A 27,810-nucleotide genomic window follows, 5' to 3' on the forward strand; every position below is an offset into this window, starting at 1 on the left:
GAAAATGGCCAGGTGGGGGAGGGCGAACAAGAGAGGCAGAATCCATTTTGGCATGAGCTACTCCCACATAGTGGTTTAGACCCATTTGCACGCACTTCTGGATTCAAGAACCTGTCATGAACGTTGTCCCCTTTCTAGACACCATTTCACATAGGCTATACTTTCTAAGATGAGAAAGGTCATAAGTGTGAAGACAGTTCAACCTTAAGAGCCTCTGTCAAATACTCCGCCCTTAACCAATGGTTGCGAAGAAACGCTATGCAGTAGGTCCCACTGGGTGTGCCAAAAATGTTTGGCTCCAGTTTTTGTTGAGCTGGTCAACAGACTCTTTTCTTGCATCGGCGTGCCAGCACCGTTCGGGTGTGGTCGTCGGGGGTGTCCCTTGTCCCGAATTCTTTCAAGCGATTGTGGACGAGGAGAGCACCAACCTCATCGTGGTATTCTTTGTGCCTCGTGGCGAGGACTTTTGCTGAGCTTCTTCAAAATCACAATCGATACTCGATGTCGTAGATCGAGCAGAGCGACAATCACTAGGAAATGAGGAGAACTTGCTAAAACGTGACTTTAGCTTGGCTAGTTTGCGAGGGCATTACCCTTGCTTGGCTGGTTCCGTAACCATTGTGGTCGCGGTACTACAGTCGGCTCTTGAGGAGACTAGGACCGAAGCACATTGACAGAGGGTTTGGTGGCACTGACAGTCGGCTCCTGAGGATTTTGGGACTGGAGTGTGGTCACTGGTAAGAGAAGGAGAGGGGTTGCTCTGGAGAGGCTTGGATAATCTTAGAGATTATTGTTGATGAATTGTCTTGTTACTTGTTGTAGCCTCTATATATAGGTTACCAAGCCATAGTGGTTGGCCTTAAACAAATGAGATAGTGGAGCACTAAATGAGATAGTGGAGCACTAAATGGAGATAATGGAGTTGAAAATAATGAGTTTTGGAGTGGTTTTGAGTCACTTTCTGCTCCTTTATTCCTTCAATTATATCTCAACCAAGAATTCAGAATGGGTCTTCGACTTCTTCATATCAAATGATCCACCATAAGTTTAGATCATTCTGATAAAATTTCAGAGCTTACTTCCATGTGGTTGGGCCGGAAACGCTGCTGGACTCCTTGCATGTCCGGTTTTTCAGTTTTGTCTTTCAGAAAACTTGACTGATTTTTTGAAAGTTTTCCACTCCAAACTAGCTCTTGAACAATTCATAAGAAATGATTCTTGTGATGTGTAGAATGAATCTGAAAAGTTTTAGCTCATTTGGATTTCGTTTGGTTAGTCTGCAGCCCCTTCTTCCTTGTTTAGCTCGATTTCTCCTAGCCAAAGTAGGAAAATGTGCTAAAGTTGACTTTTCATTTCCATGCTTCCATCATGTCCTTTTCTTGCAGCTCGCCTAATCTTCCATAATTCTGCAAGTAGGATTTATTTAGTCTCTAAATAATATATTTCAAACTCGTCGACAATATATAGCTTGAGCCACTGACATTGGCTCAATTTCTCCAAGACACGCCTTGTCAGGCCAAAATGCTCATTTTGGGATCAAACAAGGGGTTTAAGCCTTAGTAGTCCTATCCGGATGCTAAGAGGGTAGTTGGACAATTAACTTTGTATCATTCATATTCAATTGCTTTAATGCTTGCAAGGGAGGCAAAAGGTGAAACCCAATGCCCTAACTCCCATCCATTTGATAACAACTTGTTTAGTTTAGCTTAGTTTATATTACTTGCTTTCAGTGTTTCAATTTGAATAGAAACCAATTTCAAAATCAAAATCAAATCTCTACACACCATCTTGCACATACTCACCATGAACTTTGGTTCACTTGTGGGCCTTTGTTTGTGATTGTACATTTGCATATTCTTCTAGTTTTCCTTTAGGTTTTTCCTAGCTAGGAAAGGATTTACCAATCCTCATGGGTTCGACATCCTTACTTATTCCCCTATTCTATAACTTGCACCTCTTGCACTTGAGGGTGGCTTCAATGCTAACAGCGTCCTACATAAACTTTTTGACATTTCAATGCGTCCTATTTATTGAACCAAATTTTGACATGAACACAAGCAAGTTGGGAGACTCTATAGCTCTAATCTGCTAATGCCACATTGTTCATTCAAGTAGGAAAGCTTTTCATCCCTGACATGACTAATTAATTAGATCATAGGCAAACAATATCGGGAATCTCTCTATTTCTCTAAAACCTAGAGAGAGAAAATAGATATGAAACCATCTTCCTCCCATTTCTCTCTTGCCTAGATCTAGATACCACCAAATCTAGATCAATAGGTCTGAGAGTTGGGGCGGCTTTCATTATTTGGGCTTCTATATCAATCCATCCTCTTTGTTTCAGATTTTCGAACCAAAATGCCACAAACTTTCTTGTCATTCCTCCATACTTTTTTTTTCTTTCCCACACCTCGTTTCTTGGTTGGATCGATTCTCTTGGAAAATGACTTCTAATCTTCTCCTATTTCTTTTCATTTAGCAATTTCTCTCATTTGCAGACAAAGAAGATAACTTGGTTGCCAGCTCGATCCAAAATCTCCCTTGTGGAGTCCCTGAAGGGGAATATGGACGACGAGAACTCTCTTTGAGGTTATTGGTTTGACATCTCGCTGGAGATCTCACCATGAGATCAGCAATTTGACTTCTTGCTGGGACATCCGATTTATGTTGTGATGAGACCTGAGATGGAGTTATATATCTAGATGACAGAGATCTATGGATCATTGACGTCGACATGGAATCACCTCTGCCACAGAGACTCAACGGGTTTTGGCTGTTATTTCTCACTGTCACACATGACGAGGGTCGGTGGTTCTTTGTTTTGATGCTGGCATGGAGTTTTTTAATTGTGCCATTTTTGGGCCTCTGTTTACTCTCTTGTTCCCACTGTTGTAATGCTTTTTAGACTCCGTCCATTATGGACCTTGTACCCTTCTTGGGCCATTGCTTATTATTATTATTATTTTTTTGAAACTGAATTTCATTGTAACTTTTAACGAGTACACTTGTTTAGAGTGACATCCATTATAAATTCAGGAGTAGTATCAAACTAATTTTGGCTATCACTATTACAAAGAGCTTTAGTTGGTAGAGTAAGAGCGACTTTATTGGCTTCACGGGAAGCATACACAACTTTAAAATTAGCATGTCTACTAATATGATCCTTCAAATCTTCTAACACAAAACTAAGCATGGAAAAATTATGTTCTTCTTGGTTCACAGCTGTTGCCAATCTAGAGAAATCAGTTTCAAAAATGACTATATCAAGGCGCATTGACTCAACCATCTTTACTCCCTCAAAGAGAGCCAATAGTTCTGCATCGAATGGTGACGTAAGGTGCCTTAATAGTGCTATTGCTGCAGCCTTGAATTAGCTTACATTGTCCTGAATAACCATGCTTACTGCTCCCCTATTATTCTATGCTAGAAAGGCCCCGTCCACATTACATTTCATCCAGCCCAGTGCACCCACTATCCAGCTGCCTCGGCCTGCTCTTGCCTGCTTTATGGTGGTAGTGGCCTGCACATACTTTGCTAGCCAGCTTAACGCCATCAAAGCTGCATCACAAGGGTGTTGTTTAACATCATTCCATACTTGTGTATTATTAACATCATCCCATGCTTGTGTATTACGATTCTTCCATATAGCCCATAATAGCATTAACACTTTACCAAACTGTTCTTTGCTCAAAAGTACACCAACTTTCTCGGAGGAGGTGCAGCAAGTCGGCACTCCAAAATATGGCACAATGGCTCTTGTGGTCTCGAAAGTCTTAGTGGCGTTGATGACACAGGGTCACAGCTACAGTCAAGCTCACCCATTGGGCAGGCTTACTTTATATGGGTCAGGGTTGAGGCCTCTGGGCCTCAAAGAAAGTGGGCTAGCCTTTTGGGGCTGGGTTGTATTTAAGATTTTTTACTTTGTCTATTTACTTTGTTCTAGTATTACCATAGTATATAGACTTGCTTTAAATAAGTGAGCGCTAAGTTCGAATATAATTGGTGTATACCTATGTACCACTGTGGTCTTCATCACAAATCCTTGATATGTAGATAGCAAGACTGCGGAAGGGCATGTAATGACATTCTTGACATGAGTTTTATATTAATGAAATTATCATTTATTAAAAAAAAAAAACTTATTTTAAAATTATTTCGGGAGAAAATATACTGATAAATGCAGGCACCTGTTTTAGTGTCAAAGACTTCACCAAAATATGATTTGTCCAATATACCCTTGCACAAATGAGATAAAATTCGGAGAAATATTAAATTTAAATGATTTTATCAGAAGACAAACACAGTTTTCCATGATCATTCAAAAATTGAACATTTATCCCATGAAAGACCTAACCACGTTCAAATCAATTCCATATTTCTGAAGTTCAGATCAATAATCAAACCCATGTTTTCCCATTTTTAGATCAGCAAAGAGCAGGAGAAGAAAAATTATTGAACGGTGAGCCATTTGTTTTGGCCTTTTGGGGTTTCTTTTTCTATTCTTTGAATGCTACTTGAAATCTCTTCTTCAACTTTTCTATGCAGCAACAATACATACAAAACGGTGATCGCAGGGTACTTGGAGGAGAAATGCATTTTGATGTGCTACATTTGTTCTTTCGAGGTATTAAGTCATTTCAAACTTCAACGTTCTTCATTCCTTCACCAATAATACATTATTACATACATCGTACGGGTAACGAGGCTAGTAATATATAATGCCCAAATGATGGCACAGTTAATGACCAAACCCTCGTCTTCATCCCTTCACCAACAATACATACATCGTACGGGTAACGAGGCTAACGAGGCTAGTAATATATAATGCCCAAATGATGGCACAGTTAATGACCAAACCCTCGTCTTCATCAATCCTGCCCAATCATTAAACCACGTGATTAGCATCATCAACTTTGTCAGCATCTCCCTATGCATTCAGCCTCCAACCTTGTCAATCAAATTTCTTTTTCGTCATCCTGAGAGTGAAATAACTAAACATTATATATCTCCACATAATTACACACAAATAAAAAAAAAGTTGATAGCCGTCTAGAATCCCACTGAGACACATATTCGAACACCCAATGCCCTAATACTCGTTGCCGAATGAATTCTAATTAGGAAACAAGAGTTTGGTTATTTGATTTTTCCTTGGACTACGAGCTGAGTGAAATCGTGAGGCGTACTCTGGGAATGAACCAAAAAAGTGGGGCAATTGAAGAGAGATTATTCAGTGCACCGCCGTGCACTTGCACCAACATAAATGAATGGTTAGATTGCATTAAATACACTTTTTGTTTATTAAAAATAAAGTTGATAATAAATATCAAGAGTTGAGATTATTTTATAAGGATTGGGTCACTTACACCGTCGGTGCATAGAATAATTTCCATTGCTATTGGCACCATCTCTAATGATGCAGAAGGAATTATCACCAAATGAATTTGGGGTAAAAATTTTTCATTTCTGGTTGATTAGATAAAAATTGGGGATAAAGACCAAGTGGAATTATAAAAAAAATAAAAAAAAAAAAAAAAAAATAAAAAATAAAAAATCCCTTGTCAGTGACTCACACATTTCTGTCAAAAGAAGCAAGAGAAGTTAGAATTTGGACATTTCTGTTAAAAATGAACAATTTTTGACAGATTTGGGAATTTCGGAAGACATTAGTACGTATACTGTTAAATGATATATCACGTACGGAAGGGTAATATCGAACACTTGATTATTAGAACTAAATACTTCCATCTACACAATGTAAGATCTTTTCCAATATAATCATAACAGAAGCTCTTCCAACTCCTCCATTGTCTCTTGCCTTCCCTCTTGCAAGAAGCTCTGTAAAATAACCAAAGGGTCTGGTATGTCCTTAAATCTTCTCAAAAATATTTTATCCAAGTCAAGAAACAATTGGGGATATTGTCCTTTGACCGTTTGAACGTAAACTCTTAAATGCAAAAACAATCAAACCCCAATCTTCAAGCAGTCAGCAATCAACTTTAGCAAAAGGTTCATTTTACCCAACCCTTAAGTTAATTTTTCAGCGGAATACATCAGATGATGCATAGAAAACAGATGCATTAGTTTGGTTGATGTGAAATTTTCATGGACTCAACTAACTCGGTTCAATTCCAATATGAAGACAACAAGATCATAAAGCATGATACTTACACACATTGGGAGAGAGCAGAATGTCAGTGATGTTACATGTACAGGTGGTATTATAGTGTCATAAACATGTAAGGAAAGTTACCAATTTATGGGATGACAAGCAAATGCATTGTTACTACAATGTTAATCAGGCATCCCTTACCTTAAGCCTGCCTTCTGTTGGTGAAAGTGATCTCTTTGGGCTTAAAGGACGCGTGCTAAACTTGTGAACCAACACCTTAAACAATGGTAAAGAGAGTATATACACTGCGGCAAAAATAAAAGGAGCCGCAACAAGCCATCCCAACAACTGCAAAGATTGATAGAAGATATTAGACACTATTGTCTTTCATTAAGATGCCAAAGAAACATCACAATAGATCACAATTTAAGAATAGAATTGATAAATTGTGCGCTTTCTCTAGCGTTAATGAAAGTGAATATGCAGGGGTGCGTGTGTGTGTAGTTGTCAGTGTGAGGGAAAGAGTTATGATTACAAGATGTTAAGTTGGCCACCTACCGCATGTGCAATACTTAATAAGACTTCATGCGAAGCTTGGAGGGTTAAAACTTTCTTCAAAGCATCAGAAGTCAATGGAAAATGAGGTCCACCAGAGACGTATTCACCAAAGCGCAGGAACGGTACCATTAAACTTGAAAGCAAAAGACAACAGCAATCAGGATATAATCATAGATGTAACATGAAATGTTGGAAGACATGGTACGAGAGAAACTGAAAGCTGTGAGAGTTGTTTTATTCTCTGTAAAACATGGAATTCTGTTTGAACAAATGAAATACCAAGTCTGACGCTAATCCACACACTGCCATTGTTCGAACACATGATCAAGGTCACACAAACAGAAACTTGCACATGCACAGACGATGACAAAGCATAACATACTCAACCTTTCAACTATAAGCTACCAAGATCCTTAATAGAAAAGCACAAAAGTACCTCAGTTCGATTGGTGTAGCAATGAGATTAATCACCATGACAGTTGGCGCATGGCAGTGGGATCCAAGAGATGCAATAGCCAACCCACAGATAATCACAGTTGTCCCTGTTAATGAGAGATTAGGGTATGCAAGTTAACCTTTTGAAATCCAGCATAACCTCAGCCAGTAACAATATTAGCACCCAGTTCTGCATACCATACTAATAGAGTGCGGGTAGACCTCTTTTGCCTCTTGAGTAATGAGTTATTTATAGAACAACTAAATATGAATACAGGGGTAATCCAAAAAATCCGAAGTGAGAATAATTACCACAGATTGGAAACAATCCAATGGTGAAGCCAAGAGCTGCAGAGAAGGCCAACAGCTTAGGCTCGGCACCCCTGTAAAAAGTGAAATAAAAGATTACCAATAAATTTCGAATGCGAATGAAGCAAGCTCAGCTCGCAAGACCCAATAGAAGTTAGAAGAGTAGTACTTGCGAAGGATTTCGAGTAGAGGCTCGACGATCTTCTTGTTGAGCCAAATGGTGAGCAGCCCAATATTTGCCATCTCCACAAATTCCTTCCTTCCTTTCTCTCTCTCTCTCTCTCTCTCTCTCTCCCCTTTCTTGTATACAAAAGAAAGAGAAAAGAATATAAACAAAATGGGGCAGAATTGAGATATTAGTGTCCTCTCTCGGTTTTCCACATTCTGAGATATTTAAATTGCGGGAATTGAAAACTGCGGCTCAGATCTGGAGAGATTTTTCGAAATCAAGAGAGATCTTTTCTGGTTCGGTTTGTGCTGATAGAGATCAGACTACCAAGTTTTCTTTTTTCTTTTATGGAGGGGAAGCAGTTGCGTTCGGGTGCGGGAATTACACGGCTTCGCGCCTACATCAACCACTTATGTTGAGCCAGGTCACCACCCTCTATGATTGAAACTGTAAATAGATCGAGCAACGTGGAAGTTGGAATGCCCCGATTTAACTCACGTGATACAGATAGGTTTGTATGATTTGTTTTTCTGGATCGGGTACAATTTTCTGGATTATAGTTGACAGGTAGATAGGATTCTTCTTCTTCCTAACAAGAAAACGACCCGACCATTGTACAAGTAATAGTACACATACTGGGCCTGGCCGAGGCCGATTTTAGTTCGAAAGCCCAATTAGATTATCTAAAAGAGGTGAGGTGGCCTGGCCGAAACCCTAAATCGAAGAGTGAGCAAGCAGCAGCGAGAAAAGAAGATGGGAGTGGAGAAGGAAGTTCTGAGCGCTGGAACTGGTCCCAAACCGGTGCCAGGTCAAAAGGTCACCGTTCACTGCACTGGTTATGGTTAGTTGTTCAGTTTCTTCGTTAAAACTTCCTCCTTTTGCATTGAACTAAGAATGGATCATGTCTATAATTCTGAATTGCTCCATGTTTGATTTGTTTTTTGTGGGTTAATTTACTGTGCTTCTTTGTAGGAAAAAATGGTGATCTCAATCTCAAGTTTTGGAGGTGAGAGCATTCCGTTTCAAGGAAAGAGTTAATTTACAATTTCTCTGGCTTTTCCATTTGGTCAAATTAAATCGTGTTTCGTTTTTCTTCTGTTTTTTTTTAGCACCAAGGACCCTGGGCAGCAGCCTTTCAGCTTCAAAATTGGCCAAGGCTCTGTTATAAAAGGTAAACTACATTGTTTCCTGTTTATATATATATATATGTGTGTGTGTGTGTGTGTGGGTGTGCTTGTGTGTAGATGTACACAAATGCGTGTTGGGTGTATAGGTAATTATACAAACGCACACAGGTGTGTTTTTTCACTATTTTTTGGAACCCATTTGCAGGGTGGGATGAAGGCGTCCTTGGAATGCAAGTTGGAGAAGTTGCTCGTCTGAGGGTATTTTAACTTCTGTGCTTATTTGAGTTTATTTATTAATATTTACATCCAATGATTTATTAGATTTTGAAGTACAGTGAATGTAGAGGAAATCATTTGGTGAAGTTGTTGATGACCTACTTTTCTAGGATAAGAATACTCTTCTCATTGGGAATTGACATCAACTTTTTATATATTTTTTTTTGTATAGGAAAAGGGACAAAATCATGAATTTGATTCCCTAGTTTTGCAATAGATCTCTATATTCTTCATGGTATATTTTCACCCCAAAGAACAAGAATCGTGTCTGCGTAAAGCACCCCCAATACAAAAATATGTGTGAAATGTAAGAATGGTCTGTAATACATGATACCAGCATTCTCTTGATTCTAATAATCTCATTTATAACTTTTGGTGATGCAGTATACTCACTGCTTGGACACCAGGATCAACAAACTCTAAAGTTCAGAGCTTATAACACAGATTTTGTAGGATAGGAATAGGAAACTAGTTAGGAATCACTCCCAGGCTTCTCACCCAAACTAGGCTTCACACCAACACTCCCATCTCAGGAAAACTCAGAAATACTCTAAAAAAATTTATTCATCAAGACATAGCTGGTCATTTGGTTACACTTATTTATACTTGAGCAGATAGTTCACATTTAACTAGCATTAAAGAATCATAGTAAGACTTGACTCCCGAACCTGAAGCTTAAAAGATTTCATAAAGGAAAATTTAAAACTTCTAAACTTAAAAGGTTTGACTATGATGTCCTCATCATTTGGTTTCTATAATTTTTCTGGCATCATTTTTTTTTTCTTTTTTCTTTTTTCTGATGGCATTTCAAAAGTAATTGCTTTAAGATGTAAGATCTTTTCATTTCATTTGGATGCATCTTGTATATGAGGTATTATAAAGCACCTTACCCGACATTGACTATGATTTTGCAGTGCTCTCCAGACTATGCTTATGGATCTGGTGGATTTACTGCATGGGGGATACGACCTAATTCAGTGTTGGTTTTTGAGATTGAAGTCCTAGGCTTGGAGTGACATCAGGGCAGGGAGTGGAAATATCTGCAAATCCATGTTATGTGATATATCCCAAGTAGAGCTTGCTTTTCCATGGACATGTACAATTTTTATAAAAGAAAAATGTTATTTTCAAATCTTGTTAAGTATGCCCTTGTTCAGTATGTTCTGCAGCATGGATCAGCCAAAACTCTACCCTGATATGAAATAATTTGTCAAAGTTTTCGCATTTCTGAAATTCAAAGCATTGATTCTGATAGGGTACTTATGATCACCGGAATTGGAGTATGCATATATTATGCAACTAATCGTCTTCATACAACAACCATCACCTTTCAAGTAGTAAGTAGTTGAGAAACACCTTGTTTTTCTGTACACTGGTAACTTTCACAGTTTCAAAAAATCTCAAGTCTATCGTCAATCAAATGGATGTTATTCTGATAATGAGAAACCATGCTCAAGACACTGTCTTCTGGTATCTTGCATTAGAGCTTGAAGCATCCTCGGTTTGCTTGTGACAATCGCATCGACCTGCTCAAACAACATATTTTCCATGGACTCCGCATCGTCAACAGTCCACGCATATACCTTCTTATTTCTCCTGTTGATACCCACATGTGAATCTCAAATTCTCATAACAGGTACCCTACATGTTCTAATGCATCAAGTTAAAGACATACCCATGCAGAATTCTCACAAGCTTTTCATCAATCAAGGGATGGTAAACGCCAACAACACGCGCATCTCTCATTCTCAGTAAGTTGGTCCTAGCCCCGGTTGACTGATCAATCATAACAATATACCCCACCTGCAATAATTAATATCACATTAACAATAAACTCAGAAGGTCACCGCCTTTTGTACTGAGAAATCTGGCATTAGTATCGAATGCTTTCACTTGTAGTTAATATCATCTCTGCAAGTAATTTGACATTATATGTTATTAATGAGAATCCCTGCAGTTTCATGACTAAGCCCTGTGGCAACGTGCATGAAGAAACTGAAGCAAAAGATTCTACAAACTTAAAGTTGCCTCTAAAGGCCACGAAAGCTTTTGCACTTGACGAAAACATGTTTTGGATGAGCCACCATACTTGATTGTTCACCAACTATGTACGTATCTGAAGATTTAGGCAAGAGGGGTAATGTGGTGAAAGTGTAAATTGGTCTTCAACTCTCTTATTTTAATAATATCATATAATACAAAAAAGACTTGCAAAAGCACAAAAAGAAAGAAACAATAAGATAGCCAACCTACAAAAAACTGCTAAATTCATTGTGGTGAGGAACAAAATAGATTAAACCTGATCAGTAAGAAAACGGTTCGAATGCAAATGAGGTCCAAAAGTTTAGAAACCGAATCAGAAAGGGATATGGAAAACTGTTTTAAAACTACATGCTGATGCCATCTTTATCATCTCAAAATCTTGCCATAAGTATTTACATTTGTCAACAGAAGTGATGATTTGTTTGGCTATGACAAGCACTTTCCCTTAAGGAAACTTGACCAAAATTGCACATATAGAAACCACGCTTTCAAATCTTCCCCTACCAATCAAATTAACAAATGCAATTGTTATCCCATCATATGCTAAACTCCAGCATGCCCCCTGAGAAATCGATGCTAGAGATTAGGAAAAGGAAAGAGTAAGTTGCTTGTTACCATGACATCTGAGGATAGTCTGATCACATCCCTTGCTAAATTGTCGCTTTTGGCCCATACAACGCAATTCCTACACTGGATCCTCTCAATCTGGCAAAAGTTAAACAGGACAACCTTGAGGTAGGTAACTTGGGAAAACATGTCAACTAAAATTAAAATGATCCAAATGAGAAAGGTGATGCAAACAGACTTACAACAGCAAGAACATCCCTTGCAAGACCTTTTTCATACGATGGAGGCCCGACTTTTACATCTAAAACCACCTGCCTAACTGAACTTGATACCAACTGAAACGTTAATCAACACAATGGTCAGAGATCAGACCCATGTGGGTGGACTGCCTAAAGAGAAAAACACTGAAATAATAATAATAATAATAAAAACAACAAAAACTTGTATATGGAAGTCAATGGATAGTGGCCTCTTCTGCTAAGGCACACCAAAAGGATCAATGGGATAGATGTATATGTTTACCAAAACTATCAGATAAACACACAGAGTCTCCTACAAAGAGGACATCGTATTTTCTATGAAAGAGGGAGATAGAGAGATGACTAAAGCGGATCTTCAAACTTACCTTAAGAGCCTCTTCAATTGTAGGAATATTTGCATCGTGGAACTTTGCAGATTGATGCACCGAACCAAGATGTTTTATCTACAACAACAAACTAAATCTATATTCTCAATCAACATTATCACAAATACCTAACTGCGTAGCTTTAGAGCTAAAATATATAGATAAGCTAGTCCTCTAACCAAATCCTGGTAAGAAGTTGCTAAATATAATTTACAAGAAAGATAGACTGCAAACTCACCTCTTTCATGCTGAAGTGTCCAACCTTCGAAGTATTGTTTCCAGATATCCGCTGCAAATCCCTGCCTGTGTCATTTGAGAATCAAATCTACCAGCAATTTCAAATAAAACTCTGAATATGCTACCTAATATAATGAAGGTCCAAAGGAACAAATTCTAGTGAATATAATGTTTTGATGACATATCAGAGATTCAACAAATCCTTAGAATACAAGCTTGGTCATGAACATTGATACCAAGCAAGCAGTATTGGGCAGTTTACATATAAAACTTTATTTTGGAGCTTGACTTTGACTCGTGATATTATCAATGGCAAAAAACAATTCAATATTAAAAGGTCTTTTGCTATTTGCAAGGGTTTGTTTAATTGAAACTAGTAAATATATGCAAATCAATAATAAGATGTACCATTCACCTAAATCCCTATCTTTTGTTTGTAAATAGATCAACCTCAAAAGAAGGCTTTAACATGTTCCAGTTCTTTACATTCTTTCTTTCTGCAAAGGTGAAACTGAATTTTCCAAACCACTTTCCATATATCTGCACTCCTTACGGACTCTTAGTTGCTAAAACCTCCATTAAACAAAACAGGAGTGTGTACAAATTAAAGTAGCACACTGAATTAGTAAATAGTGCACTGACAAGCATAAGCTTCATCATTAATGTAAACAAGGCCAAACACCTTTCAACAGAAAAAGGAAGAATAATTACTGATTAAAACCACATGTCATTGATATTTTAGATACTGAATCAGCCGGAATAACAAAAAAAAAAAAGCACATTCCGTACTTTTATTAGATAAACTCTGATAAGTATGTATATTTTGAAATTACCCATTGGAATTATCTAAGGTATGATATGATGACAAATTAAAGAAATCGATCCAATACTTGATGAACTATCAAACAGAACAATAAGGAGGAATACATTGTAGATTCCATGTTCTTTGAGGTAAAAAAAAAAGTGTAAAGCAATTGTTAATAATGGTAGTCAAATGATGTAAGATGACAATCAACAGCTTAGAGGTGAAACCAGAGAACTCTGAGAACACTGCACCTGTCATGAAGCGCAAGCAGAACTCCATCTGAAGAACGAGAAACATCAATCTCAATGCAGTCTACTTGAGAATTAAGAGCAGAGTGATATGCAGCCATCTGTGGAAAACAACAAAATAGTTGTAAGAGAGATGGGGCACTCAACAATCAGGCCTTTGGAAAATAACCTGTTGCAGGCAAAAAAGGTAAACTAAATTTGAATCCTCAAAGTTCGTATTCAATGGAAGTAAGATGAGAATCAGGCAGATTATGGTCCTTTACAAGATAAGCATGTAATCAGTTTATGGCTGAATAAATCAACAACATGAGTTTAGAATCTATTTGACTTGCTAACTTGCTATGTGTCAGGACCCAAACTTACCGTGTTTGGAAAGGCGGAACTTGAGTCACCGCCATGCGCACATACAAGAGGAGGACTATTTAGCCAACCACACTTTCGCAACTGAGTCTGTAGAAAAAAAAAAACTTGTGAAGTAAATATTTGAGTGTAGACTGAAAGTATCCACAATACAAGTTGTCATTTCTCTTTCCCCCTGACATTAATCTCAAAGAGTAGAAGATAATTTTTGTTTCCATGGTATATGTATCTTGCAGAAAATTCAGAGAGAGAGCAGCTGCTCATGAGGCAGCACCAATATAGAATGTGATATGCCTAGTAATAATCAACTTTAGCATGAACCATTTTAGAATCAGATTGTTGGCGCCACTAGCTAGCTAAGCTACTTAACTAGAAGCCAAACTAAATGGAGAAGTTGGAAGCCTAGCTAAAAGACCTAGCAAAGAAAACGATTCATGAGATCATCACAGAACCCAGCATTACTCTCTTTCTCATATTTCCTTGGATGCCGAATACTCCAAACATGTAATTTTCTCAGGTTTACTGAAACTACAAGCTCACACATCCATAAATCAAAACGAGCTCAAGGCACATTTATCATCATTAGTATAACAAAAACAAAGAGAGTGAAAGAAAGAGAGAGAGAGATTACGAGACGAAAGGTCTTGAGCTTGAAGATGAAGAAAAGGGGAGGGACGAGAGCGATGAAGGCGAGGCTGATGAGAATCGTCCGGAAGAGTCTCTTTGAAGAAAACCTGATCGGAAACCTCCGCTGTTGTTGATGTAAGGATTGCCTCCTTCCCACTCTCGTTGAGATCGCCATTTCGATTTCGATTTGGATACCCACAGCAGAGAAGACGAAGAAGAAGAAGAGAGGTCCTGCTTCGGTTAATTACATAAACATCCCCCGAGCCTGGAGCCTTAGGTGTTTGATCTTTATTATCATTAGAAGGTCAATTATGTCTTTTTCAACATTTCACAGAGGCTTTCATAGGTATAAATAGCAGACACACACTCCCGAGCCCAACCCAAAGCTTGATCATCACCGTCTCCTCTGCTTTCCCTCCAAAATTGCTGAAGCCATTCTCGCTCTCGATCTCGATCTCTGAAGAAAGAAAATGGAGGAGTATCTGCAGTACATGAAGACATTGCGCTCTCAAATGAACGGTGAGCATTCCGATCTCTGTTTGCTATATATTATTGCACAAATCTCATCCATCGCTTCTCTCTTAATTTTGCTTCGATTATGAACTTAACAGATGTGGAGGATCAAGCAGCGAAGGTCTCAGTGGAGGAGCAAATGCAATTAACCACCATCCAGACCTTAGACAACGATCTCAATTCTGGTTCTTCTTCCTCCTCCTCCTCCTATTCAACGCTCTTATATTCTCTTTTTTATTTTACTCGAAATCTTTTTAAAACAAGCTTATTTATGCTTCTTTCCCTTCGATTTATGCGTTTTGTTGTGAAAATAATCCAATCAAAATTAACTTGTTAGCAAGGTTGTGAGTGTATTATTGCTTCTAGAATATGCTACATCATCAACTTTGGCTCTCAGCGCCTCACTGCAGTACACTCTTTTCAAGTGAATTTTTAGCTGTTCATATGAACAAAAAATGCATATGCTCATGAGAACTTGAAACGGTGGATGCAGTCTGTGTTGATTCCATACTAAAAACTGGCTACCCTTGGTTTTCTGCTACATGAGTCGTGCCAAGTTGTTGTTTGGGATTGTGAAATATATTTACTCTACGCTCAGATGGAACTGTGTTCTACTTGTTTGAATCTTGTAGTTATTTATAAGCCTTGCATTGCAAGGGTTGAGTTGTTCACTTTAGTATCATTTTACAGACCATGACAAGCTGTAAGCCTTTTGGTTTTCTCAATTTTCAACTTCAGAAATTTATCTGGATGTCTCATTCATAAAATTTTTCCTTTTATTTTTCAGTTAGTTGGTTGATTCGTAATTAAACATATTTTGGATGTATTGAGTATCAACTCAAATGTGAATCTATGTTCTTATTTAATTTTTGCATAACAAAGCTTCCTTTCTATGATCCTCATTTTTCAACACTTTTGAACCGTATACTCATTATTTTTCCAGCAATATCCGAAACAAAACGATTCATGGAAGACATTGAGCAGATGAAGAATGCTAAGGGTCAAGTATGCTCACGGATCCTGGAAAGACAGAGAAAGATACTTTGTTTGGAGTCAGATTCATCCACCCTTATCCAGGTACAGTCTATATGTGTGTGATGAGGAGGGAGTGGGTGGAATATAAGTAGGCTGTAAGGGTTCAAACTTGGTGTAATAGACTAATAATCAAAATAGGAAAAGTAAATCAAAATGTAAGATTTCAGAACAATGTGACAGTTGCATCATTGTCCTTGTGTCTTTTGTTAAAATTCATCTTATAAGCTACTACTCCTTTGAAAAAGAATTTATGATTATACATTATACTTGAGGCTTAAAATTTACTTGAAAGCAAAATAGTGAAACACATAGACCTGCTTTGTGTTTCTTCTCATGAGTTGCCTCACCATTTTCTCATATCCAAGAAAATGCCCATATAATACTTCTCTTGTGATTGGGGATCCATTTGCAAGTCAACACTTGGACTTTGATCATTTTTCTGCTTTAACTATATCAACAATCTAAGTTTTAATCAGTATTTCTTTCTTCTTTATAACATTCTGTAGCCTTGCTTATGCTTCAAGTGTGTAAATTAGTGTGCTTGTTTGTACCTTCTCTATAGGATGAGCTTTATTTACTATACTAGTCAAGCATGCATGGCTAACATGGTGCAAAAATGCCGAGTCTTTTACAATTCAACATTTTCAAATGTTTTTATGATGACATTTTGTGTCTTTGTTGGTTTGCACCTCCTCATGTATGGCATTCAAGAGTCCAAGTTTTCTGTTTATACAGACAAGCTTGCTTCATAAGATGTTTTTCTTTCTATTTCTTAAATGCAGTAGGTATAGGGGACTAGGGGTAAAGGGCAGAGAGATGAGTTGCATCAAGCATGTATTGTTTATCACTTCAATTGCCTGACTAAAAGTCTATTTAACAAGAAAATGAATAAGTTCATAACATGCTTGATTGCGCGGTATAAATATAATTGGATGCCTTTCTTGTTTTCTTCCTCTTTCCCCCAAAAATTTCTGCAATAAGTAGACTCTGGAGCTTATTGAACAAGAAAGGATCAACTTGGCTGCCAAGCTTATTCAGAAGAGGTAACTCAATCTTCTTGCTGAATTGATTGACAATCACCTAGTTTAAAAATATAACACTTGCCTTGGTTTTCGTAACAGCACTTACTACTTGAAAGTGTCAGGTGATATCAATGCCAAATTGCAGCAACAACAGGTTTGATTGTTGGAGCTCCCTTCATGGATATTTGTCTTCTACGTTCATTGTACTTATAGTTTCCTTTCTGAATTTTGGTCAGGATTGGATTAGTGGTCACCAGACTACTACAGAACTTGGAGAACCTGGAATGGTAAACCATCGGATTTTTTAGTCTTCTTTATTTACATATGTGAGATTGCTTCTTTGGTATTGCTGGAATTCTTCCTCGTTTGCTTCTATTTTGTGGTAATGTAGCACTAGGGAGGTTATTTCCTTATACTTTTTGAAGGTAACAAGGCATGCATCTACTACATGTAGCGAGTCCATTAATGGTGAATCCCATATTTGCAATAAAAATCCACTTGCATAAATCCCCAGACTTTGACTAAGTAAATCTCCTCACTCCTGTTTTATGGAATACAGTTTCTTCTGAAGATATAAAACTCTTGTGTAGACCCAAACCATGTAATTGCCTCTGAGTTCTTTAGCTTTTTATTTGTTGCTTCTGCTTCAAAGGTTTAAAGTCATGCAGAAATTAGTTGTGCCATTTTTTTACAATCTATGCAGGTTAAGGATACAATTGATGAGCAAAGAGTTGATATTCAAGGTGTGTCTTTTAAGCTTCTTAATACAAACTTTCTTAGTTTGGTGTCTCTATGACCAAATTCTGTAATATATATAATAGTGATGAGAAAAATAAAATTGCTACTGTTAGCTAAAGGTTATATATGCCTTGTAATTCTAAGCCCATGTGAATGCAAGCTGGGAATTCCTAACCCATTGCACTTAAACTATTGTTCCTTCTGAAATCTGGTTATGTCGCAACACCTTTAGACCTAAAGGAATGCTGAAACTGATGAGACTTGTTTGTGAGTGGTTTGCGATGCCTTAGAAGCTTTCTGCCAAATGCAGCTATGTATTAATCATTCAGTCTAAGAATGAAGCAAGGCTTTTCTGGACAAAATGATATGCAACAATTGCATGATATCCCATACTTGGGTAGTATATAAATTCTGGTTTATAAAACCAGCTGAACAAAATAGGTATTGTTAAGGAAACTTGTTTAAGTTGAAGCAAGTAAACACTAATATAGGGAAAGGCATCCTCTATGTGATGCAAAAGGGGGAATTTTTTATTATTATTTTTTTTTTTTCTATTCGGGATGAAGACTTTGATGCGTAGTGATTAATGAATTCATTTTATTCTTACTGGAATTCTTTGCAGGCAAGGCTAGCATTGGTGACCACCTCTACATGGATGATCAGGTAAGAACTTACTTCCATTGATCCTTCAGATGTATGGAGTAGAGATCCTTGGATTTATTTTTAAAATAACAGGACAATGATGCAAGAAAGAACCTAATGGCGATGGTTGACTCTGCTAAAGTCAAGCTTGATGAGATTCTACGAATGAAATCTGAACTTATCGGAGAGAATTACAAGGTTGCCTCTAAAATTGGATTCTTATTTTCCATTGGAAGTAATATATGCTGATTCTTTCTTTTGAATGGGTATGATAAATTGATAACTTTCCACGTGAGGGTGTTTGTTCTATTTCTCACATCCTGGAAAAATACTGTTTCCTTTTAGTAAATAAATTAAAGTTTCACACCTGTGTGAGATTTCTGTTTTACAACTCAAGCTGTGATTTTTCTTCATTGTAAAGCTTCTTTTCAGTTTTCCATTTGAACTTATTCCCTTGAAACAGTATTTACTGACCTTAGTTGGCTTTACATTTCCTACTTGAAAACAAAAGTAATGTATGTGTAGTTTTTTGCAGAGGTATTGTTTTCAATTACATTTAACACATGCTCTAAAAGCAAAAGGCAAACACAACAGACAAAATAAACTTATTGAAACAGATATTTTCTAAAATATTAATATTCTCATGTTGTTTTGTGATGCCAATTCAGACGAAGCAGGCTATTGAGCAACTAAATTGCAGGGAAAATGATTTTAAGGTCAGTTGTTTGCTCAATACAGGTTAGTTTAGTCAGATGTATTGCAGATGTCAGACAAATAATCATAAATTTAAAATTTTAAGCTAAACTTACTACCTGAGGTTAGCATCATAATTCATAAGATTGCTTTGTTTAATGCCGACTTTGTATCCTCAGTTTTATTGCCCAGAAATGTACAGTTTTGTTGATCTGATAGCACTAATTTAATTTTTCATTTCCCTTCTCGTTATGGGTCATTCTAGCCAGAGCTAAGGGCATTGGACATAAAGACCCTGGAGGACGAATACAGTGCCCTTTTATCAGATAAAGCTGGAGAAACTGAATACTTGAAGTCTCTGCAGGACCAAATTGATAAAATAAAGGTAAATTATATAGCAGGTGCTTTCTTCGGGTGTTTAAATATTTATAGAATGTAGTAACCATATTGTCATTAGATGATATGGTCAAGGCTAGTTCCATGAAAGGGTTCTCACTGACAGACATGAAATAATAGAATTTATCTAGCAGATGTTGATAGTTGCATTGAAATTCCATGCTTTAGAACTTTTAACAATTGAGGTTATGGTCTGTGCATATTTCATGGAAAAGAAGACTTAAAAGAACTGGATCCTTTCTCTCAGTGGTGCTCTGCTTTTTACAGGGTATATCTCATGTGCTTAAATGTGCTTGCGGAGAGGAATACAAAGTGGAACTGGACTCTTGTGTATGAAAAAACTTGAAACACGAGCATGAATTGGGGTAAGATGGGCGGCTCAGAAATGAAAGCTTCTCTTGGCTAGAATTCTTTTCAGGTAACCATGCAAACAAAAAATCAAAACTGATTGTATAACTATCTGCAGTAGGAACATATTGACATTACTTCAGCAGCTGGTAAATGCAACTTGAATGTAATTTGTGAATAGATGTTGGTTGAACTATGGACAGATTGCTCATGAAAACTCTATAATACATGAAATGCCGTCACATCCCAAGTATGAATTGATTCCTGTTAGTTGCGATAAGTCTAGCTTAACCATTATGGAAAATTGATGTCTTATGTGACAGGCACAGAGCCTGTAGCCAACTATCTTCCATTTATTCTACACCTGTATATTGGTCTGATTTTTTTTCCCCCAATGTAGTAGGAAAGTTTTTATATTAAATGCTCATATGGCCTCACAAATGTGTAAGAAAACAACTATAGGGTATGTTCCAATGCCTGCTAAACAGCATTTTTATAACAGGAGCTCCTTGTGTATTATATAGAAACGGAACTATTCGATATTTGGATACATGGGAAGAAAAATAAAGCTTCCGTTAGTTTTTATAAATGAAATTACTTGCAAGAAGCTGAGATGTATATTCTCTTCTGTGTAGCACTCGTTCTTTCTCGAGTTTTCGAAATATAATATAATAGTATAGGGGAGATAAAGGCAAAACTAAAGTCCCTTTATCCTAAGAGCTTCAAGAGTGGCTGAGATATCGTGGGGTTGATAGCTCTCTACAAGGGCAATGTTGGGGCTATCTTGTGGGACTACATCATCTCTTCTGAAACCATCTTCACTATGAAGAAGCTTCTCACTGCCATACTCAACGGATCCTCTTAAAACTAGTGTCTTATGGAGACCAGCCAGCAGGTCTTCATTATCTGTATCTCCTTTTTCCCCCACAAACATAACCACTTTGGATAAATCAGTTCCCCACCTGACCGAAAGATATCTACATAACACGATAGAACAGTGATGAGTGATCAGTACTAAACATTCTGGTAACTGTCATCAGTATAGAGTTCTAAAATATAGTAAGCAAAGGAAATCTAACCTCAGTGCTTGTACTCTTGATGCAAAGAGTGGTACAACATTTAACCTTGATGCTGCACGAGTGTAGAAAAGGTTGCATCGGAAGCCTCGCATCCGCAGCCTTTGGCGCAGGTCATCGATTCGCCGAGTCTGCAATTTTTACACCAGTCATTAGCATAAATTTATGAGTAGCAAGCTGAGGTCAGTCTTTTTTTTTATACAGAATAGCAAGTTTCTCACCTTGGCTCCTGGTTTCACATTATAAGAGTAGCACCTTGAGCTACTTGATCCTCCATACTCCGTGATGTCATCCTCAGCCCCACCTTCTAAAATGGCCAGCCTTGGCACCATGGACCTCACATTCTCTCCAGGCCATCTGTACTCGATATGACTTTCAAAATCTGCATCAGCTGCCAAATCTCTCCATGGGTAATACATTTCACTGCCACTTTTGCAGACCACCGCATCAAATTCTTCTATGCTTACTTGGCACCCTTTAAATGCCTTCACGGTTTCTTGTAAGCTGGAACTAGTTAACAATACGAAGCCTACACGACCCTGGCCAAATCCTAAGCTTGCTGCTTTCTTGACACTCATTATAATTTCCTGAAACGTCTGAGTACCATCTCCATTCTGGTCATAACAGTCCACGGCTATTACAAACAGCCTCTGCCTCCTACCAGGACAGTAAGTAGCACCAGCATTGCTATTGGATGAAGCCATTTTGGTTATAGCTTCAATGAGTTCCCTCTGTCTAGTTGCTGCATCAAGCTCACTATTATGCTTGAAATCTCCGTCTACAGAGAATCTCAAAGAAAGGTCCTCCACGTCTTTTAGAGAGTCACTCATTGGTTCTTCAGGAATTGGTACGATCTGAAGGCGGGTGGTAGGGTGGCGGTTTCGGGAGTGTTCAACATGGGAGAGGTAGTTTCGGCAGTGTTCTGGCCATGAAAAGCGGTGGATGTTCTTCAGGCCATTCTTTCTGCATTCCAACCAGAGGTTTTTATCTGCAACAAGCTTCAGCAGTGCTTCTTCTATGGCCTTCTGGTCATGTGGGTCAACTAGGAGGCCATTGTTTAGTGCCTAGTAATACATGGTTAGGTCACCATTAGTACCATAAGCATATAAAGGTTAGGGTAAATCACAAAGCATTCCTTGACTTTGGAGTGTAGGACATGTATTGGTTACCTTCAGAATGTCCACAGGTCCTCCGTTTCTGGTGGCAACCACTGGTAAACCATAAGCAGCTGCCTGAAAGCAAAACCACAGGAATATAAAAAAACAAAAAAAACGTATTGGGGTGGGGAGATTCAAGTCTATTATGACAGCATCACTGAATTTCCACCAGTTGAGTGTGGAAAACTAACCTCTATAATGGTGAGACCGAAAGGTTCCACAAGAGCTGGGTTGATAAACACTCCCTTCAAAAGAAATCCCCATAGGGTGTCACTTTTAGAAATCTAGGTATTGCAAAGAAAAGGGCTAGGAGGTAAGTTATGCAAACTATAAAACCAATAATCAGGGTCATGTGATTACTAGTGTTAGCGTAACATAACAGGTCAGTGATCATGAGAACCATTCATTTGCTCACTCATCACACGATATGTACCTTTGTTTTTGCAGCTAGACGATATATGTCAGGGACATCTGATTGCTTGTGATGTTTAGGATAGGCCACTTGACCATACAGATCATACCTGTCGATCAGCTTGAGCACAGTTGTTAGAACAACCGAACTGCTATTTGGCATTTCTTCAATGTCATCTCTGTTACCAAGTATCAGTGCCTGCATAAACAATAGGGGATCAATACTTGGTAGTCATTTCTCTCCTATACCTTTTAGTCTTTTACTGCATTGAGGGTTTCAGTTGTGGGGGAACTGGTGTGAACTTTACCAGGTTGGCTAGCTCCCGAAGCGGTTTGCATTCCCCAAAGGCCTTCAGCAATGTAGTGACATTTTTCTTTGGGTCAGGACGAGACAATGCAAGTATAGTGGGCTTGTGAGGATTAGTGAAAAATCGCATTACCTGCATTGCATCACCCATTATCAGTGGCAAACTGTTCTAATTATTTTATTCGTTCCCCAAATGGAAGCGAAACTAAATATGTTTGTAAGTTTGTAACTTGTTACCGATATCATGCATATGACTAGGTTCTGTTATGTAAAAGGATCTTTCTTTTATTTCACTTCACTCATTTGCTTCGGGTCAATTGAAATACTATGGAGGTGGTATATTGTGTATATGCACACACACAGTTAACCAAATGAAGGCAATGGGAGATGTGAAAGGGGTGGAGGAAGGGTATGCTACCTCAGACCATATTGGAGGGAGATTCCTTTTGCTTTGAGCTCTGTCAGAACCAATCAGGGATTTGAGATCTCCATCTCCTTCAGTATCTTGCACTGTAACATAGCTGAAGTCCATGCCTGGCGGTATAACCTTATTCACATAGAAATTTTTGTTAGTATGCCCAAGACTTTGGGAAACAATAGAAAGTCTTAAGGACATGATGTGTTAGTCATTAAACTTTCACATACCACCATTCTTGGCATGTATCGTCCAAGGCAACTAACTCCCCGGCGTCTCCTAACCCTGAGCTTCCTCTCCAACTTGAGATCGAACCCATCATACAGTCCCCACTGCTCTTCAATCTCTTGCCTAGTACTAGTCACCACCATTTCAGCAGCATCCAAAGCCAGCTCCTCAGCCTCGATCCTCTTTATAATCTTGTAGGTTGCATTGATGTCCTCCCTCGACAATCTCCCCTGTTTGAGCAGTTGTTCAAACTTGTTTCTTCCTAGGGAATGCCCCGTCAGCACCATTGGCACATTCAAGGCACCAGACAACTGAGCAGCCACCTCCCCTGCATCAGCATAGTGGCCGTGGATGACATAAGGCCATGTTGGTTTCCCACCATTGACCTCATCGCCTAGAGCTCTTGCCATGTTCACAATGTGGCCGAGAGCCCCGTCAATAAATTCAGGTATGTGAGGCCATAGTGACTCTTTCGGTATGTACCTGCAGTGCAGCATATGTGCATCATCAAATGAATGCTCATATTGAGCACATATGCTCTAGGCTTGAGAAGAAATCCTAGTTATAAGTACTTGTCGCGGGGTCCACATGGAAGGCGGACAATGTAGGCTCCACAGCTCCCGCTGCCATCAGGTGGGCAAATGAGCATCTCATTAGGTTCACCGTAGCTGGAGTCTACCTCCGGTGAAGTGATTTGCCTTGTTAACAGATCAACTCTATAGACTCCTTTTGTATTGGCCAGAGCACGAGCAAGTTCCACTACATACTTCACCTGAAAACATAAATATGATCAAGTCCAAGTCCCTTAGTTTATGAAACTATGGTCCAACCTGATTTTGTTGATTGATTATTACCTGACCACCTGTATCAGAATCTCTTCCAAGTTCCATGTTTTCTCCACGAACCAACCCATGCATACTACAACGTAAAAACATGGACACAGAGTGATCAAATTGTATGACCCATCAACTCAGTTGTTACACTCGACTAAATACTTCCTTTAATTTGTTACCTGATTAAGACAATGTAAAGATGCCTAGTCTTGTTGTCATCCTCAGACCACAATCGCATTTCTGAGTTGATTCTTGCAATTTGCTTGACAGGCGGTTCTGTAAAATTGGTGTCACCTTTTTCCTTCTCCCCTTCAGACAGCTCTGAAAGGTCCTCCGCAGCATCATGGCGGCCTTGCTCCCTCTCCAGACGTCGTCTTGCAAGTCTGCGAGCATCATCCCATGCTATCTGCAAATTTTTGTAAGAAATTTTGTTCTATTACTCTCATCTTTTTTCAAATTTAGGCTCGCTTTGACTTCATCTATTTTCAGTAATACATGTATGCTTACACGTCATTCAGTAAGTAAATTTAGCGGTTTCATTTTCCATAGTTGAAATTGGGAATGGAATCAGGATCGGAATATGTAAGTGGGTAGAAAAATTTGCTATAGCCTTAGCTTTATGCTTGAGAATGAAATATGATTCTCGATGATATGCACTCTGTGAGTCACACTGACCTGTTTCTTCTTACGAGCGAGATGCCAAATGCGCCAGCACATATTCTCAAGCCTATTGCTGCGTTCACGGGTATTCCTTGTAGCTACTACCTGCAAGTGCAACCATCACACAGTTAAGTAAAGTAAATGCAGTTACCTTTCTCTGTTTCTCTTTTCCCTTCTTAATTGTTCTTTTTTAGTTTTTCGGGTTTAATTAGATTCACCAAGCCGGCCAAACATCCCGTATATTATTGAATGTCATTTTTCTTAGAACCGGCTCTGAGTTCCATTAAACTCGAAATAGACAACAAAGTTCATGATAACAATCAGAGAAGGGTACAATATGTACGTAGTCAACTCAATATCAGAAGTCAAATTATTTTGTACCTGAGTTCAGGATTTCAATCAATGCAAACACTGATAAATGAAACTTCCTAGTACTGATTTGTTCTTCATGAATGTAAGCTTAATTATTGGATCCAAGAAGATGGGAGCATATCTTTCTATATGTGCGGTCCCCTAAACGAAATTATTATCATGAGGATGGGGTCTAAAAGCTACAAGAAGAATAATAACCACTATTTCAGCAAACATTGCCTCCCACATATATTCTCTGCAAACACACCTCTGTTTTGGCAAACCAAACTTGGTTAGACTGAATGTGTTGCAGGACATGTGAGGTATGAGCTACTACTTCTAATATAATGAACACCGTTAATGCTAGCACGGAAGAGACATGAGTTATTGCAATGCTTCAAGTTGAAGAGCTTGATTAATTTCCCCTAATCTCAATTTGACATGAACTTACTAATCAATTGAAATTTCAGAGACAGAGTGAAGAAGAAAGGGAAGAGAAGAGACCTTAACCCACGTCCTGTGGAGGTCAGACTCATCAAAGCTGCTAACTACTTCTTCCACGAAGTACTTTGTGGGACTAAACAACTTCTCCTCCTTGACTTGCTCTTCAAACTTGGCAATCTTCTGCTTCCCATCGTTCGTTTTCCTTGTATTAATTCCTGCATCCAGAATCGCCTCGAGATAACCGTTTAACCAGTCGTTTCCCGCCATCTTAACTCGCTGTTGATTTAAAAGAGATTATTGATGCAGAAAGTTGAAGAATGATGACTTTGAAGCTCTCTCTCTCTCTCTCTCTCTCTCTCTGCTTTGGTATGTGAAAACTAGATATGTATGAATGGCTTATATATCAGTTCATGTTACCAGAAAGGAACTGAGAAATGAGAAAAATACTTGTATGTAAAGTTTAATTCTTGGCAGGAATCTTATAATTCCAATTAGAAAAATAGAATACTTGAAAATATTGGAGAATATGTATAGTTTGATGCTCTCTTGAAAAACTTTAATGCTAAGGAAGAGATGGATAGAAACAGAGATGGTTTCAAATAAGCTAAGCTTCAACTTTGAAACCAGCTTGGATGAATAAGCAAGGCTCTTTATAAAGGCTTCGCTCTTTTAAATTTTTGGCCACAACATTTTCAAAAATTCATGTCGACAAATTTGTGAATATGGATTGGGTGGTTTTGGTTCTCTCATTTCCTTTTAGAGCTGTATAACCTATATTACACATACATCCTCGTTCTTTTAGTATTCTCTAGTTCAAATCTAGCTAGTATAAGAATTGACCCTAAAAATAAAGAATATATTGACTACGAGAATTCATTTACAATTTCACAATTTACCCTATGTAGAGCGCCAAAAAAGATAAATTACATACACTTCTTGAAGTTTCAGATTGATATCATTCATGATCAACTTAACATCAGTTTGTCATCTTAACATCGTTTCGAGCATAACAAACTACACGATGTTGGTTAGCCTAAAGTACATTTTTGTCAAAAAGAGAGGAGATCAAAATTTCAGAAGAGCTAAATTTCTCCTCGAGTGTTTCTCCTTTTAGGAATCTTGAAAAGCTATGCGCGCTTAAATATCAATATCTTTGAAAAATTCTCATTTTCACAAATTTGTGCCAGAATCAGCCAAGGGCAACATATTGGCCAGGGAGGGGGCGGGCGCTTTCGTGCTTTAATGTAGGTTTTGTTGTGACATGCATAATTTGCAATATTTTTGCATGACGACGAAGACACACTCAATTCACCCTTTTGTCTTAATCCCAATAACTGACAGTTCTTTCTATTCTAGCTCGATGTCTATGTATGGATCACTGCCTTGTTTACTTAACAAACTAAGATTTGGGCAATCACAACACTCAAGAATTATTGAGTTGGCTTAGAAAACCTAAACTAGCTAGAACTGACATGTGATATTGATTGATCTAAGAAAGAATCTTATACTCTACCCATCAGTCTATAAGAATAATTTTTCGAGGATGTTGCTTCAATTCACTTTTATCATGCATGGTTTCAGATTTTATTACTTTCAGTTAACTGCTTGTCATGCATCTATCTATGTTTTCAAGCTAAGATCGGGATGGAAGAAGGTCTCAGAGTTAAATGTTCCAAATGATCAAGTTGAAGTGTTCCTAAAATTCTTTTGGTTTATGAAATAAAGTTAGACGTTGGTTATGTGTAGATAGATAAAACCTTTCCAATATTCTACCAAATTGCCATGGATGAATGAGTTGATCAATGAAGTAGGTAATCCTGTTGGCTAGGCATCAGATACCTTAAAAGGCAATTAGCACCACAAGAGTGCACTACCACTAGGGCTGAGCCTAGCCTAGCTATAGCTAGAGGCTTCAAAATTATCATAATCAAGCTGGCGGAAAAAAACATTGTAATTGTAGTAGTTGTATTGTAGGTTAAAAAAAACACAGTACCTAAAAATATATATATATTTTTTTTTAATTTAATCCCAAAATTTTCCAAG

General features: G+C 38.1%; 5 protein-coding genes across 9 annotated transcripts; 2 read left to right on the top strand and 3 right to left on the bottom strand.

Moving 5' to 3' along the window:
• Positions 1-4,398: 4,398 nt before the first annotated feature.
• LOC112170447 lies at positions 4,399-7,913 on the bottom strand. 3 transcript variants are annotated; one of them, XM_024307743.2, is made up of 6 exons: positions 7,584-7,912; positions 7,418-7,488; positions 7,107-7,212; positions 6,671-6,803; positions 6,314-6,460; positions 4,399-4,874 (listed from the first exon to the last, which is right to left on the bottom strand). In XM_024307743.2, exons 1-6 carry the CDS (start codon positions 7,655-7,657, stop codon positions 4,869-4,871), a joined length of 537 nt encoding a protein of 178 aa, XP_024163511.1. In that variant the 5' UTR covers positions 7,658-7,912; the 3' UTR covers positions 4,399-4,868. The 3 variants fall into 3 exon arrangements, with proteins under 3 accessions (XP_024163511.1, XP_024163510.1, XP_024163509.1); XM_024307742.2 differs by having other exon boundaries at positions 4,399-4,976; XM_024307741.2 differs by lacking the exon at positions 4,399-4,874 and adding an exon at positions 5,598-5,838 and having other exon boundaries at positions 7,584-7,913.
• Positions 7,914-8,262: 349 nt separating this feature from the next.
• LOC112170449 (peptidyl-prolyl cis-trans isomerase FKBP12) lies at positions 8,263-10,210 on the top strand. The gene is made up of 5 exons (XM_024307744.2): positions 8,263-8,424; positions 8,556-8,589; positions 8,693-8,754; positions 8,916-8,968; positions 9,901-10,210. Exons 1-5 carry the CDS (start codon positions 8,337-8,339, stop codon positions 10,000-10,002), a joined length of 339 nt encoding a protein of 112 aa, XP_024163512.1. The 5' UTR covers positions 8,263-8,336; the 3' UTR covers positions 10,003-10,210.
• Positions 10,211-10,314: 104 nt separating this feature from the next.
• On the bottom strand, positions 10,315-14,753 carry LOC112170446 (glycerophosphodiester phosphodiesterase GDPD4). The gene is made up of 9 exons (XM_024307740.2): positions 14,503-14,753; positions 13,875-13,961; positions 13,515-13,612; positions 12,460-12,520; positions 12,222-12,299; positions 11,839-11,931; positions 11,645-11,734; positions 10,662-10,789; positions 10,315-10,582 (listed from the first exon to the last, which is right to left on the bottom strand). Exons 1-9 carry the CDS (start codon positions 14,671-14,673, stop codon positions 10,414-10,416), a joined length of 975 nt encoding a protein of 324 aa, XP_024163508.1. The 5' UTR covers positions 14,674-14,753; the 3' UTR covers positions 10,315-10,413.
• A 99-nt stretch (positions 14,754-14,852) lies between these two features.
• Positions 14,853-20,119, top strand: LOC112169500 (coiled-coil domain-containing protein 158). Of its 2 annotated transcripts, none has more exons than XR_002924692.2 (12): positions 14,853-15,017; positions 15,110-15,196; positions 15,955-16,088; positions 17,031-17,089; positions 17,168-17,222; positions 17,305-17,355; positions 17,772-17,811; positions 18,429-18,469; positions 18,542-18,646; positions 19,117-19,186; positions 19,407-19,526; positions 19,805-20,119. XR_002924692.2 is itself a non-coding variant. In XM_024306535.2 (12 exons), the coding sequence occupies exons 1-12, from the start codon at positions 14,969-14,971 to the stop codon at positions 19,871-19,873; spliced, it is 858 nt and encodes a 285-aa protein (XP_024162303.1). In that variant the 5' UTR covers positions 14,853-14,968; the 3' UTR covers positions 19,874-20,119. The 2 variants fall into 2 exon arrangements, 1 of the variants encoding a protein (XP_024162303.1); XM_024306535.2 differs by having other exon boundaries at positions 19,117-19,164.
• Positions 20,120-20,443: 324 nt separating this feature from the next.
• LOC112169498 (probable sucrose-phosphate synthase 4) lies at positions 20,444-26,395 on the bottom strand. Of its 2 annotated transcripts, none has more exons than XM_040509147.1 (14): positions 25,828-26,395; positions 24,988-25,077; positions 24,492-24,718; positions 24,334-24,397; positions 24,052-24,251; positions 23,482-23,962; positions 23,255-23,383; positions 22,838-22,969; positions 22,552-22,728; positions 22,310-22,402; positions 22,131-22,193; positions 21,183-22,025; positions 20,965-21,092; positions 20,444-20,862 (listed from the first exon to the last, which is right to left on the bottom strand). In XM_040509147.1, exons 1-14 carry the CDS (start codon positions 26,032-26,034, stop codon positions 20,583-20,585), a joined length of 3,114 nt encoding a protein of 1,037 aa, XP_040365081.1. In that variant the 5' UTR covers positions 26,035-26,395; the 3' UTR covers positions 20,444-20,582. The 2 variants fall into 2 exon arrangements, with proteins under 2 accessions (XP_040365081.1, XP_024162301.1); XM_024306533.2 differs by having other exon boundaries at positions 22,310-22,363; positions 25,828-26,394.
• Between the last annotated feature and the right edge of the window lie 1,415 nt (positions 26,396-27,810).

The sequence above is a fragment of the Rosa chinensis genome, chromosome 6 (assembly GCF_002994745.2).
Source record: "Rosa chinensis cultivar Old Blush chromosome 6, RchiOBHm-V2, whole genome shotgun sequence".
NCBI lineage: Eukaryota > Viridiplantae > Streptophyta > Magnoliopsida > Rosales > Rosaceae > Rosa > Rosa chinensis.

What these genes read in the sequence shown, in the direction of transcription:
- LOC112170447 (XM_024307741.2), bottom strand. Translation starts at nt 7,657, where the DNA reads ATGGCAAATATTGGGCTGCTCACCATTTGGCTCAACAAGAAGATCGTC. An exon ending in CTACTCGAAATCCTTCGCAA is followed by an intron (nt 7,489 to 7,583) that starts GTACTACTCTTC and finishes CACTTTTTACAG; the next exon opens with GGGTGCCGAGCCTAAGCTGT. An exon ending in GCTACACCAATCGAACTGAG is followed by an intron (nt 6,804 to 7,106) that starts GTACTTTTGTGC and finishes TTTGCTTTCAAG; the next exon opens with TTTAATGGTACCGTTCCTGC.
- LOC112170449 (XM_024307744.2), top strand. Translation starts at nt 8,337, where the DNA reads ATGGGAGTGGAGAAGGAAGTTCTGAGCGCTGGAACTGGTCCCAAACCG. An exon ending in CGTTCACTGCACTGGTTATG is followed by an intron (nt 8,425 to 8,555) that starts GTTAGTTGTTCA and finishes GCTTCTTTGTAG; the next exon opens with GAAAAAATGGTGATCTCAAT. An exon ending in CCAAGGCTCTGTTATAAAAG is followed by an intron (nt 8,755 to 8,915) that starts GTAAACTACATT and finishes ACCCATTTGCAG; the next exon opens with GGTGGGATGAAGGCGTCCTT.
- LOC112170446 (XM_024307740.2), bottom strand. Translation starts at nt 14,673, where the DNA reads ATGGCGATCTCAACGAGAGTGGGAAGGAGGCAATCCTTACATCAACAA. An exon ending in GTTCCGCCTTTCCAAACACG is followed by an intron (nt 13,613 to 13,874) that starts GTAAGTTTGGGT and finishes TGTTTTCCACAG; the next exon opens with ATGGCTGCATATCACTCTGC. An exon ending in CAATTGAAGAGGCTCTTAAG is followed by an intron (nt 11,932 to 12,221) that starts GTAAGTTTGAAG and finishes TTAACGTTTCAG; the next exon opens with TTGGTATCAAGTTCAGTTAG.
- LOC112169500 (XM_024306535.2), top strand. Translation starts at nt 14,969, where the DNA reads ATGGAGGAGTATCTGCAGTACATGAAGACATTGCGCTCTCAAATGAAC. An exon ending in AGACAACGATCTCAATTCTG is followed by an intron (nt 15,197 to 15,954) that starts GTTCTTCTTCCT and finishes TTATTTTTCCAG; the next exon opens with CAATATCCGAAACAAAACGA. An exon ending in GCAGGGAAAATGATTTTAAG is followed by an intron (nt 19,165 to 19,406) that starts GTCAGTTGTTTG and finishes GGGTCATTCTAG; the next exon opens with CCAGAGCTAAGGGCATTGGA.
- LOC112169498 (XM_040509147.1), bottom strand. Translation starts at nt 26,034, where the DNA reads ATGGCGGGAAACGACTGGTTAAACGGTTATCTCGAGGCGATTCTGGAT. An exon ending in TCCCTCCAATATGGTCTGAG is followed by an intron (nt 22,970 to 23,254) that starts GTAGCATACCCT and finishes GATGCAATGCAG; the next exon opens with GTAATGCGATTTTTCACTAA. An exon ending in TCGGTCTCACCATTATAGAG is followed by an intron (nt 22,194 to 22,309) that starts GTTAGTTTTCCA and finishes TTTTGCTTTCAG; the next exon opens with GCAGCTGCTTATGGTTTACC.